General features: G+C 36.9%; 2 protein-coding genes across 2 annotated transcripts; both read right to left on the bottom strand.

The window, feature by feature from the left end:
• Window positions 1–1862: 1862 nt before the first annotated feature.
• On the bottom strand, window positions 1863–6443 carry LOC141369063 (tripartite motif-containing protein 16-like). Its single transcript, XM_073874233.1, has 6 exons — window positions 5763–6443; window positions 5374–5469; window positions 4575–4808; window positions 3946–4105; window positions 3771–3830; window positions 1863–2869 (listed from the first exon to the last, which is right to left on the bottom strand). Exons 1-6 carry the CDS (start codon window positions 6360–6362, stop codon window positions 2331–2333), a joined length of 1689 nt encoding a protein of 562 aa, XP_073730334.1. The 5' UTR covers window positions 6363–6443; the 3' UTR covers window positions 1863–2330.
• A 327-nt stretch (window positions 6444–6770) lies between these two features.
• Window positions 6771–10788, bottom strand: LOC129447386 (E3 ubiquitin/ISG15 ligase TRIM25). The gene is made up of 6 exons (XM_073874235.1): window positions 10093–10788; window positions 9707–9802; window positions 8912–9145; window positions 8276–8435; window positions 8103–8162; window positions 6771–7846 (listed from the first exon to the last, which is right to left on the bottom strand). Exons 1-6 carry the CDS (start codon window positions 10687–10689, stop codon window positions 7308–7310), a joined length of 1686 nt encoding a protein of 561 aa, XP_073730336.1. The 5' UTR covers window positions 10690–10788; the 3' UTR covers window positions 6771–7307.
• Between the last annotated feature and the right edge of the window lie 2847 nt (window positions 10789–13635).

The raw sequence follows: 13635 nt of genomic DNA, 5'->3' as shown, positions 1-13635 counted from the left end.
AGCCCTTTCTACAAGACGCCCTCTTTACGCAGCACCTGTAATGGTGTGAAGCAATGACTACGACCTGTTGCACTGTCACGTGTCGAATGTTCTATCTTTGCAGCAGTGCACAGATGAAGGAAAAGTGGGTTGTCTACCCCAAGGTTTTCATGCAGCTATCGCTGCATTTCATGCTGGTGCATTGGGTGCGCAGTGGCCAGGCACAATTAATTCTCTTAAGTGAGAGAAGTGGCCAATCATTTGCATATTTTAGTGCCGTCATGGGCTGTACATGCCCTTAAGGGACTATGTGCCAAAACCACCCTCAGTGCAGTTAGAGCATAGACGGTTGCATTCTACCTTCCCATCTAGCTGATGTGAGCTGTGCCCGGTATGAGTGTTATACATTTATCTAAGCACTCCGCTCTGACATTACTGTTAGAGCAACTCTTTATGCTTCAGAGATGGGCTGTGGCATTTGTTAACGATCGCTGTGACCTGCCCAGCTCATTCTAAGAAATTTCCCTGCTCCACCTAAGCAGTCAGCTGCTGGGATCCAGCTGGGGTCACTGGATCATTAGGTGATAATGAGGGCAGCACATTACTGCCACACTGGCATAGCGGTGTTATTCTAATTCGGCAGTCGCACTATCCGACGCCTCTTCATAGTTTGTACTGGATGGCCAGTACAGCTGATGTATTAATATGGAGCCGCGTTTTCGCTTCTTCCTTACTTTCACGCTAGCTATCTTGGCCATCGTGCATCATATGTTAATACCAGCAAATACTCTGCGTGGATATGCTTGCTACCGCCCACATTGGGTCGGCCTAGCCGTTGCTGTTGTAATGTTACAGGTTGCTATCTGCTGTAGGGCTGCAATAAGACCTACATGCAGCCTGTGACTGTATGCATTCTGTTCTGTATAAGCTCTGGATTGAGTCCCTAGAGACTCAGGCATCCAATCTACTGTGCGTTAGCTTACACAGACTGGACGGGGATTGTGCACCGACTCAGGCATTGTGGTGCACAGACTTGAGTAAGCTTCACTGGAGCTGCTCTTCGCTGTTCTCACGGCGTGTTTGAATACATTCCCCATAGCGTCAGCGGACGCAATGTCGAGTGACCGCTCTCGAAAGGGAACGTCTCGGTTACTATCGTAACCTCGGTTCCCTGAGAGACGGGAACGAGACATTGCGTAAGCCGCCGTGTCACTGCTCAGATCAGCTCTACTGTTCGTTCAATCGAAAGAATCTGAGTATTTTGCCGCCTAAACAGGCTATATAGTAGCGGAAGTCCCGCCCCTATAAGGCTGTCATGGGCGGCATTGGCCAGAACACTGGCGTTGTTCAATAAAAGCTTCAGAAACCGGAAGAGGGAGGAGTTTCCCCATAGCGTCAGCGGACGCAATGTCTCGTTCCCGTCTCTCAGGGAACCGAGGTTACGATAGTAACCGAGACGTTTCGTTTTTGAAAAACAAAAACTGTAACGTACCTGAAAGAATGACTCCGCCAGTAGAGGGCGTACAAACGTTACAGTAATTTCTTATATTATACCAACTTGCGTTTGTTTCAACTAGCATAATTAAAAAGTATTTAAATCGAGAAATTATAAATATTTAAATTAAATGTAAATAATTGTATCATTTAAAATAAAGTTGTGACAAAACATGTCCACTTTTTAAGATTGCATTGCATCTATGATAGCTTAATGGAATTTGGTGTTTGGTTACTGTGTTTCATTTTTATAGGTTGACAAAGACATTAAATATATAACATGTAGGGTTACGAACTAATCACACTGTGATGCAATCGGACACATTGTTGGAAAACTTTATTATAGTTTAAAAACACTTTTTTAAGTATTTCTTGCGTCCTTTAATTTTATTTGATGGGTCTAATTATGAAAAGAATCAATAACAATGTATTAAAGAATTTTGACATGTAAGAATGTGATATGATAGGAAAAAGGGAAGCATAAGTTCACATAAAATCAAAACAAAGCAATTATTTAAAAAAAAAAATTAAGGCAAGTTATATATACAGAATTTAATGTATTTGAACGTTTTACAATGACTGATACAGATGCAGAGAACCTGACAGACTTTTGACATCAGAACGAATGTGATATTGCCTCATGCTGTACATAACATTGCCAATATGTTTCAAAAATTTTCCACTTTTACAAAACAATGATTATTAGACAAAGAATGCTCATGATTTATCTTCGGTAATATCTGTCAAATTATTGAGTTCTAAATTAAAAAATTGGAGACTAGCTATATTGTCTCACTGTTATTTATCATGCAGCTTAAAACTGAGATGTAATAATAGTTACAGAATCTCTTTATTATCTACATTGTTAGATCACACAGTTTCACTGTTGTTGTTTTAGAAACCCCAAACCCAGGATAGAGAGGCTGAGTGAATGTGGTCTGGACTTTGTGAATGAGAGTCATTGTGTCAGAAATACTGTAGAAGGCCAAAGTTCCTGCACCGTGGTCCACATACACTCCTATCTTAGAGGAGACTACAGGGCAGATTGATTTTCTCTTATTGTGCCAGAATTGAGACTTTTCTGAGGCACAGCATAACAATTTCCAGGACTGATTATTATATCCAAAAGTACATTCACTACCCATTCCCTTCCTGCTGATGCTCTTATACGCTACTGATACGGACACCCAAATATTCGCACTCGCACTCCACTCAACCTCCCAGTAAGAGCGTCCACAGACTTTCTCTCTACACAGCACCTGAGGACGAAAGCTAAATCTGTCTGGATGATCAGGATAGTGCTGGGTTGTGCCAGTGTTAGTAATGACAGTGTTCCCCATGGAAAGGCAGAGGTTTTTAGAGGTTGTGTTTGTATCCAGGCTGAGCTGACACTTATCTATAAGAAAGAAAGAATTTGTTATCAAAAAAATGTACATTAAAGGTGACATAGAATGATTGAACGGGGTATTTATCCTTGTTCTGTGATGTGACATGTAGACAAAAATGTTTTTGTTTGGGTCTGTAATGCCTTAGAAGCTTCCTGAAAACCTCTCTCAAATAGCTCTATTAGGGTGGGGGAATTTAAACAAGTGGTTTTGCACCTATTTGGCTCCCCCTACTGGCTTAACTTGCAATCTCATTACTGACTGGCTGACTTTGCTGCCACTCAAAAAATGTAGCCAATTATTTTAAAGTGAAGGGGCAGTTAGATGCTTGTGATGTCATAAGCATCAGTTTTTCAGATTGGGCCGTTTTCTGGCTGACATTTCTAAAAGAGGAATTTCTATGAGACTGAGATATTTAGCATGTCTAGAACTTTTTGTATGTTTGTGAATGCGGGTAGACTACCATTATTCAACAAAGACAAGGTAAAAATGGTTTTTAATTCTCTGTCCCCTTTAAAATAAAAAACTGTATGGGATTAGTTCATGTTAGCTAATGCATTTTAGTGTAAATCCATACTAGGAGCACAAACGAACACATAAGTAGCAAGGCCAAAATAATTAACTTCTGTTGGCTAAAAAATAAAGCCATTTACACTCAGGATGAGGGTGAGTAAAGTCTTCCAATTTACTAGTCCTTTAACAAACAAAACACTACTGTCAAGTGTTAACAAGAAATAATGTTACATTTTTTTTTTAAATTTCGGATATTTTACATTTTTGTTGGTGTGCCTGCATGACTGTGTATATGTGTGTAAACTGACTGACTGAATGTTGGGAATTTTGAATTTGTTATTACTATTTTATTTCATTGGATGTTTGATATACAGTATTTTACACATTTGTAACACTTACATTGCAAGAAGTCCTTCCTGGTTTGGGGTTCATGGATGGGGACAATTTCTACGTATTTCACTAGAAGTGTGATGTTTTAATGCAAAGGAAAAAATAAATGTAATATATAAAACAATTTACTGAACACAGAATTAAAAGTATAACTTTCAGTTATATAAACCTTTTAATATTTTACCTCGTTGAGATATACTTTCTATCTCCTCTTTGCAAACATCTTCAAGTTGTTCTCTTAGCAGTGTGATAGCTTTTGTCATATCATCATAAGACAAAAAAGAACTGACAGTGATGTCAGCTAAGTCTGTGGATTCAGGAAGGACAGTGAGAGACTGGAAACTCTACAGACACACAAAGAAACACAATATTACAAAATTATAATTCGCTCAAATGGCAAATACAACAAAGTTTATGTAACACTCATATACAGTAGTTCAACCAAAAATGTCTATTAACACCTAACATTTACATTATGCTTATATGTGCAACAAAAAATAAGCTATTTACAGAAGAAAGTCCAATCTGTTATTTTATCAATCATCAAGCAAAGCTATCAAAAGATACCAAACCTAAAGTGCTTGAGTCATATGGGCTTCCTTAATAAAAATGTTATTCTAATCATTTTGGAACATAACTGTCCCTGTTTTTAATGCACTTTTAGAGACATGACCAGCTGTGACATTCTGCTAAACATCTCTTTAAAAATGCCATATGGGTTAGTAGTACCACCCTAAATGATGCCAGAATTATTACAGAGAACTATTCCATTAAAGTCAACTGTAACTACAAGATTTTTTTTAGAGCTCTCACTCGAAGAAAATAGATGTCATCATTTGTGAATGGAAGCTTTTCCAGCTCAGCATTTCTTCTCCTCAGATCATCTATGTCATGCTTCAGTTGCTTCATAAATCCTTCAGCTCGACTAACTGCAGCCTTTTCCTGATCTCTGATAAGCTGTGTCACTTCACTGCGGCGTTTCTCAATGGAATTAATAAGTTCAGTAAAGATCGTCTCACAGTTCTCCACTGCTGCCTGGGCAAAGCGCTGTTAGGACACACAAAGAGACTTCTCATCAGGTTATGGTATCTCAGACAGCCTATAACAAGAAGTGGGCATTTAGGCACTTGTATGTATAGTGGTAAACAATAGCTGATTTAGATTAATCACATTTTACACAAGCAAAACACACATCTCTGCTACAAATGAACACTTAAACATTTTTAGAACTTACCATTCTCATACACCAAAAGTGCTGAGATGCAAATGTTGCACCTTACGGGTGAGGTTAAAGGGATAGTTCACCCGAAGATTCTGCATAATAATGTTTTTAAAAACCTGTATACATTTATTTGTTGTGATGAACGTGAAGGAAGATATATAGAATGACATCCTGCTATAGCTGACAATTTACTGGAAATGCTTAAGCTGGCATATTGAAAAGCAGGAAGTAACCATGCATAGTCAATTAACTGAGCTGTTGGTTGCAATTCGCAATCTCACCGCTAGATGCCGCTAAAATCTACACACAGAACCTTTAAACTTGACATTTGAGTCTGCCTGTGAAAACTTTAGTTATTTTTGTGATTAAATGTTTTCTACATTAACTCACCTTGTGTGACTCCACAGCATCTCTCAGCTCCTGAAGTTTCTCCTCTCTTTGCTGGATTTTCTCCTTAAATTGTCTCTGTTTCTCATCCAGCTGTTTCTGTTTGACAACAAAATTAAAGCAAACTTTAAAATGTTCTTTAATTATTGTTAAAGTATCTAATTTGGTTAAGCATTTAGTTAGCAGTGAAAAGTCATGAAGCTTGTTCGACTTCATGCAGCGCTGCAAGAACTGATAGGTCGGTCGGTGGATGACGTCAAATTACCGCGAGAGCGATTCGAAAGCAGCATACTCCGTTTGATTTCTCGAATCGCTCTCGCAGTACTTTGACGTCATTCGCCTGTTGGTTCCTGCAGCGCCAAATGAAGCCGAACACACCTGTTTTCACATACCTGTTTAATTCTCCTCTCTTCTGAAGCTTTTTCGGTGTCATGGTTTTTGTGTTTGTCCATCACACACATCAGGCAAATACATAGCTTGTCAGTGCGACAGAAAACCTCGAGCGGTCTGTCATGGTCAATACAGATCAGCTGATCCAGTCGTCTTGTAGCATCTATCAAATAGTGCTTCTTGTCTTTAAATAAATGTTCGTGTTGTTCCAGATGATTTTGACAGTAAGAGTTCAGACACACCAAGCAGGACTTGACGGCTTTGTATTTTCTTCCAGTACAGACGTTGCACTTCACGTCTTCTTCGCGATCAGCATAACACTGAGCAGGAACAGGGGACTGAGGGGACTGCTGGATTTTAGTCTTCTTCAGTTTCTCCACCACTTCAGCCAACATTGCGTTTTTGTTTAAATCAGGTCTTGGAGTAAAGGCCTGCCTGCACTGAGGACAGCTGTAGACTCCCTTATCATCGTCCTGATCCCAACAACCTGTTATACAGCTCATACAGTAACTGTGTCCACATGGAATAGCCACTGGATCCTTTAGTAAATCCAGACAGATCGGACAACAAAATTGGTCTTCTGAAACACTTGCTTCTGCCATTTTACTGCATGTACATACAGACGCGCGGTCAACAACTGGGTTCACTTTCAGGATAAATGTCCTGGTTTCGTTTTTGAAAAACAAAAACCGTAACGTACCTGTAATGACTCCGCCAGTAGAGGGCGTACAAACGTTACAGTCATTTCTTATATTATACCAACTTGCGTTTGTTCCAACTAGCATAATTAAAAAAGTATTTAAATAGAGAAATTATAGATATTTAAATTAAAATGTAAATAATTGTATCATTTAAAATAAAGTTGTGACAAAACATGTCCACTTTTGTCAGATTGCATCTATGATAGCTTCATGGAATTTGGTGTGTGGTTACTGTGTTTCATTTCTATAGATGACAAAGGCATTAAATATATAACATGTACAAACTAATCACACTCTGATGCAATTAGGCACATTGTTGGAAAACTTTATTATAGTTTAAAAACACACTTTCTTAAGTATTAATTGCGTCCTTTAATTTTAGTTGATGGGTCTAATTATGAAAAGAATCAATAACAATGTATTGAAGAATTTTGACATGTAATTAAGACATGTAAGCATGTGATATAAGAGGAAAATGGGAAGCATAAGTTCACATAAAATCAAAACAAAGCAATTATTTAAAAAAAATTAAGGCAAGTTATAAATACAAAATGTAATGTATCTGAATGTTTTACAATGACAGCTACAGATGCAGAAAACCTGACCAACTTTTTATATCAGACTGAATGTGATATTGCCTCAAGCTGTATCTAACATATGTTTCTACATTTTTCCACTTTTACAAAACAATGATTATTAGACAGAGAATCTTCATGATTTATCTTCGGTAATATCTGTCCAATTATTGAGTTCTAAATTAAAAAAATTGAGACTAGCTATATTGTCTCACTGCTATTTATCACGCAGCTTAAAACTGAGATAATAGTTACAGAATCTTTCTATTATCTACATTGTTAGATCACACAGTTTTATTGTTGTTTTTTCAAGAACTCTAAACCCAGGATAGAGAGGCTCAGTGAATGTGGTCTGGACTTTGTGAATGAGGGTCATTGTGTCAGAAATACTGTAGAAGGCCAAAGTTCCTGCACCGTGGTCCACATACACTCCTATCTTAGAGGAGACTACAGGGCAGATAGTTTTTTTGCTATTGTGCAAGAATTCAGACTTTTTTGAGGCACAGCATAACAATCTCCAGGACTGATTATTATTTCCAAAAATACATTCGTTACCATTTCCCTTCCTGCTAATGCTCTTATATGCTACTGATATGGACACCCAATTTTCCGCACTCGCACTCCACTCAACCTCCCAGTAAGAGCGTCCACAGACTTTCTCTCTACACAGCACCTGCGGACAAATGTTAAATCTGTCTGGATGATCAGGATACTCCTGGTTTGTACCAGTGTTAGTAATGACAGTGTTCCCCATAGAAAGGCAGAGGTTTTTAGAGGTTGTGTTTGTATCCAGGCTGAGCTGACGTTTATCTATAAAAAACAAAGAATTTGTTATCAAGAAATAAATACTAAAATATGAATTAGTTCATGTTAGCTAATGCATTTAAGCCTAAATCCATCCTAAGAGCACAGACAAATACAGAAGCAGCAAAACCAAAATAACTTGCTTCTGTATATGTGTGTAAACTGACTTACTAAATGTTGGGAACAAATTTTAAATTTGTTATTGCTATTTTATTTAATTGGATGTTAGATATACCGTATTTTACACATTTATATCACTTACATTGCAAGAAGTCCTTCCTGGTTTTGGGTTCAGGGATGGGAACAATTTCTACGTATCTCACTAGAAGTGTGATGTTTTAATGCAAAGGAAAAAAATAATTTAATATATAAAACAATTTACTCAACACAAAATTAAAAGTATACCGTTTAAATAATAAAACTTAGGTATTTTACCTCGTTCAGATATCATTTCTATCTCCTCTTTGCAAAAATCTTCAAGTTGTCCTCTTAGCAGTGTGATAGCTTTTGTCACATCATCAAAAGACAAAAAAGAACTGACAGTGATGTCAGCTAAGTCTGTAGATTCAGGAAGGACAGTGAGAGACTGGAAACTCTACAGACACACAAAGAAACACAATATTACAAAATTATATTTTGCTCAAAAGGCAAATATAACAAAGTTTATGTAATACTAATATACAGTAGTTCAACCAAAAATGAAAATTTTCTTCTTACACCCATGTCTAATAAAACCTGTATAACATGCAACAAACAATAAGCTATTTACAGAAGAAAGTCCAATCTGTTCTTTTATCAATCATCAATCAAAGCTATGAAAAGATACCAGACCTAAATTAGGTGCTTTAGTCATATGGGCTTCCTTAATAAAAATGTTATTCTAATTATTTTGGAACATAACTGTCCCTGTTTTTAATGCACTTTTAGAGACTAGCTGTCACATTCTGCTAAACATCTCCTTGAAAATACCATATTGGTTTAGTACCACGCTAAATGATATCAGATTTTATTTTTGGGAGAACTATCCCATTAAAGTCAACTGTAACAACAAGCTTTTTTTAGAGCTCTCACTCGAAGAAAATAGATGTCATCATTTGTGAATGGAAGCTTTTCCAGCTCAGCATTTCTTCTCCTCAGATCATCTATGTCATGCTTCAGTTGCTTCATAAATCCTTCAGCTCGACTAACTGCAGCCTTTTCCTGATCTCTGATAAGCTGTGTCACTTCACTGCGGTGTTTCTCAATGGATTTAATAAGTTCAGTAAAGATTGTCTCACAGTTCTCCACTGCTGCCTGGGCAAAGCGCTGTTAGGACACACAAAGAGTCTTCTCATCAGTTTATCAGACAGCCTGTAACAAGAAGTGGGCATTTAGGCACTTGTACAGTATGGTATATAGCCTAGAGGTAAACAATAACTGATTTAGATTAATCACATTTTACACAAGCAACACACACATCTCTGCTACACTTAAACTTTTTTAGAACTTACCATTCTCATACACCAAAAGTGCTGAGCAAATGTTGCACCTTACGGGTGAGGTTAAAGGGATAGTTCGCCCAAAGATTCTGTCATAATAAAGTAATAATATGTAATAATAATAATATATTTATTTGTTGTGATGAACATGAAGGAAGATATATAGAATGACATCCTGCTATAGCTGACAATTTACTGGAAATGCTTAAGCTGACATATCGAAAAGCAGGAAGTAACCATGCATAGTCAATTAACTGAGCTGTTGGTTGCAATTCTCACCGCTAGATGCCGCTAAAATCTACACAAAGCACCTTTAAACTTGACATTTGACTCTGCCTGTGAAAACTTTAGTTATTTTTGTGATTAAATGTTTTCTTCATTTACTCACCTTGTGTGACTCCACAGCATCTCTCAGCTCCTGAAGTTTCTCCTCTCTTTGCTGGATTTTCTCCTTAAATTGTGTCTGTTTGTCATCCAGCTGTTTCTGTTGAACAACGAAATTAAAGCAAACTTTAAAATGTTCTTTAATTTATTGTTAAAGTAGCTAATTTGGTTGAGCATTTAGTTAGCAGCGCAAAGTCATGAGGCTTGTTCGACTTCATGCAGCGCTGCAAGAACTGATAGGCGGATGACGTCAAATTACCGCGAGAGCGATTCGAAAGCAGCATACTCCGTTTCATTTCTCGAATCGCTCTCGCAGTACTTTGACGTCATTCGCCTGTCGGTTGTTGCAGCGTCAAATGAAGTCGAACACACCTAGCTGTTTTCACATACCTGTTTAATTTTCCTCTCGTCCGAAGCTTTTTCGGTGTCATGGTTTTTGTGTTTGTCCATCACACACATCAAGCAAATACATAGCTTGTCAGTGCGACAGAAGACCTCGAGCGGTCTGTCATGCTCATTACAGATCAGCTCATCCAGTCGTCCTGTAGCATCTATTAAAGAGTGCCTCTTGTCTTTAAAGAAATGTTCGTGTTGTTCCAGATGATTTTGACAGTAAGAGTTTATACACACCAAGCAGGACTTGACGGCTTTGTATTTTCTTCCAGTACAGACGTTGCACTTCACGTCTTCTTCACGATCAGCATAACACTTAGCAGGAACAGACTGAGGGGACTTCTGGATTTTAGTCTTCTTCAGTTTCTCCACCACTTCAGCCAACATTGCGTTTTTGTTTAAATCAGGTCTTGGAGTAAAGGCCTTTCTGCACTGAGGACAGCTGTAGACTCCCTTACCATCGTCCTGATCCCAACAACCTGTTATACAGCTCATACAGTAACTGTGTCCACAGGGAATAGCCACTGGATCCTTCAGTAAATCCAGACAGATCGGACAACAAAATTGGTCTTCTGAAAAACTCGCTTCTGCCATTTCACTGCATGTACATACAGACGCGCGGTCAACAACTGGGTTCACTTTCAGGATAAATTTCCTGGTTTCGTTTTTGAAAAACAAAAACTGTAACGTGCCTGTAACAATGACTCCGCCGACCGCCAGTAGAGGGCGTACAAACGTTACAGTAATTTCTTAGATTATATCAGGTTGGGTTTGTTCCAAGTCCAACTAGCAAAATTAAAAAAAGTATTTAAATAGAGAAATTATAGATATTTAAATTAAATAATTTTATCATTTAAAATAAAGTTGTGACAAAACATGTCCACTTTTGTCAGATTGCATCTATGATAGCTTAATGTAATTATTATTATAGCCACACATAAATGCCAAATCTGAATTTCAGTTTTTTTTGTGTGTGTTTGTTTTGTATAATCTGAGCAGAAATTTGACCTGACTCTTACAAGCACACTGTCAGGGCCTCTGCTTCTAATCCTGAGACTATCATGCCAATAGAGAAGCTAGAAACAAACATTTATCCATTTACATCTGTGTTTTGCAGATGCTTTTGTCCAAAGAAACTTACAGCATATTCTAGCATTTAATCAGTATTGTGTTCCCTATAAATCAAACCCACAACCTTTGAAACTGATGTCATAATGCTCTACCAGTTGAGACACCAGCCAGACCAACACACAAACCGTTTTAATTATTTCTGAAAAAAAAGACATTGAGTAAAGCTTTTGGGGGTCATTTTTTGGGGTGGTTTCCCATACAGGGTTTAGATTAATCCAGGACTATGCCTTAGTTATGCTGGGATATTTAAGCAGTTTTACTAAAAACCTTACAAAAAATACAGGTGTGCATCTTGACACAAAACAATGGCACTGATATGTGATAAGATACAAGGTTGCATTTTAGTCTGGGGCTGGAATAAGCCCTGTCCAGGAAACCGCCTCAATAGTGTTTATGTTCAGAATTTGACTTAAGAAAATGTGACGAAGTACCAACAGGTTCTGGAATGCTGGATCCAAAGGTTTACTGGACAATGGCAGACATATATGCCATCCAGTTGTACTCCAGTAACTCTAAATCTTTAAAGACATAATAATAAATGTCACATCATGCATAGTTTGATACATGAGGAAGGATTAACAAAACCCTTACTTGTTCATTTTTTATATTTCGTTACTTGTTTATTATATACTTTATTCTTATTTTTGTATATATATTTATTACATATTCTTCAAACTATTTATTTATGGCATTTTGTGTGAACAGCAAAGAAAGATTTTTATTGTGCAAACATGTCTGGTGTATTGTGCATATGACAACAAACACTTTGAACTTTAATTGGTCACAGAGAAAATAAATATAACACAATATTACTCTTTGTTACTACTATACTAATATTTCTACTTTTTCTTTTTATATTTTTAGGTGCGGGTTGTACATGCTTAATGTTAAAGGAAAACACCACAGCTTTCCAACATTTTACAATGTTCTTACCTCAACTTAGACAAATTAATACATACCTATCTTTATTTAATGCGTGCACTTAATCTTTCTAAAGCGCCTTGTGAATGTGTTAGCATTTAGCAGCCCCATTCATTGCTTAGGATCCAAACAGGGATGAATTTAGAAGCCACCAAACACTTCCATGTTTTCCCTATTTAAAGACAGTTACATGAGTAGTTACACGAGTTAGTATGGTAGCACAAAATAAAACTTTTTTGGAGCCATAGGAATGAATGTGGCTAGGATAAATGCTAACAAATGCAAGAAGCGCTGTACAAAGATTAAAAGTGCACGCATTGAAAAAAGATAGATATGTAGGCTATTAATTAATCTAGGTTGAGGTAAATACATAGTGAAATGTTGAAGGGCTGTGGTGTTTTCCTTTAACATGTGTAAATGATTTTATCTTGTATTAATTTGTTTAAGATACTTCAACTATCAACAGTTAAATACCTTTTAGTGACAAAAGAATACAATTCAATCAGCACCCAGGTCAAAGATATATTAATGAGCAGTTCCTTTCAATTTTAGTTGAAGGTCTTACAGTAAAGATCCATTTTACTGGAGTTGTGGAAAAATTCCTGCATTTCATAATGCTTGATCAGAACAATTTGGACTCAAATCACAGTGAGCAGTGTTTAAAGTGAAAAACAAGTGTGAGCTGGTTGGAGCTTATGTAATTGGATGAGGAGTTGTTTTTGTTCCTCTTGGTTCATGTGCTCATGAATAAATTCAATCATATATGAATAGTTCATCAAGTAGGCTTTACAGTAATGACATAAGGATTTTGATGGAATTAATTGAATGTTACCAGTAAACATTTAACTTTACAATCCTCATTTCTCTTGGAAACAAGACATCATCTACAGTTCAGATCAAATTTGTATGTGTGATTTTTTTTCAAAGATAAGAGGCTTGATCAAGTGTTTAATCTTCACAGTGAGCTAGCCTAAAACATTGATCACAGGCCATCAGCTCATTACAGGAAAGAATGCAAAGCTTATTCAAATAAACAAGATCATTGATCATATTGTTTTGACGATTTCAGCGAAAACTGTTTCCTTGTCACTAATCGTTTGGTTTCGTGATTCATTTGCATATCACTTCAACAAAATTAACATTCTTTAGATTTACTATTAAATGTACGGCTAATGTACACATCTAGCAAAAATTATGATTGAAATGATAAACTCATTTTGTGTAGGTTATGACAGCTATCAGTTCAGGTTGATAGTGATAAGCATGATAGCACGTCTTGCTGATTACGTGATCAATACAAATTTGTTACGCAATAATTTAATCGACAGGCCACTAAACAACATGGACAAAAGTGCATGCAGTAATTATGTCTGATAGGCGTTTTTTTTTTTTGAAATATGAATGTGACGTTTAATATTTTGTACAAAGATGTAGATTTTTAGGTAAAGTTTAAGTTTCCTCTCCCACTGCTATGCGCACGTCGAAGCG

This window comes from Misgurnus anguillicaudatus, chromosome 12 (genome assembly GCF_027580225.2).
Source record: "Misgurnus anguillicaudatus chromosome 12, ASM2758022v2, whole genome shotgun sequence".
In the NCBI taxonomy this organism is placed as follows: domain Eukaryota; kingdom Metazoa; phylum Chordata; class Actinopteri; order Cypriniformes; family Cobitidae; genus Misgurnus; species Misgurnus anguillicaudatus.
This window is presented reverse-complemented; position numbering and strand designations above follow the sequence as displayed.

Excerpts from the sequence above, each read along its gene's own strand:
- LOC129447386 (XM_073874235.1), bottom strand. The coding sequence starts at position 10,689 with ATGGCAGAAGCGAGTTTTTCAGAAGACCAATTTTGTTGTCCGATCTGT. Across the intron at positions 9,803-10,092 it reads ACGAGAGGAAAATTAAACAG|AAACAGCTGGATGACAAACA; the intron begins GTATGTGAAAAC and ends GTTGTTCAACAG. Across the intron at positions 8,436-8,911 it reads ATGACATCTATTTTCTTCGA|AGTTTCCAGTCTCTCACTGT; the intron begins GTGAGAGCTCTA and ends GTGTGTCTGTAG.
- LOC141369063 (XM_073874233.1), bottom strand. The coding sequence starts at position 6,362 with ATGGCAGAAGCAAGTGTTTCAGAAGACCAATTTTGTTGTCCGATCTGT. Across the intron at positions 5,470-5,762 it reads AAGAGAGGAGAATTAAACAG|AAACAGCTGGATGAGAAACA; the intron begins GTATGTGAAAAC and ends GTTGTCAAACAG. Across the intron at positions 4,106-4,574 it reads ATGACATCTATTTTCTTCGA|AGTTTCCAGTCTCTCACTGT; the intron begins GTGAGAGCTCTA and ends GTGTGTCTGTAG.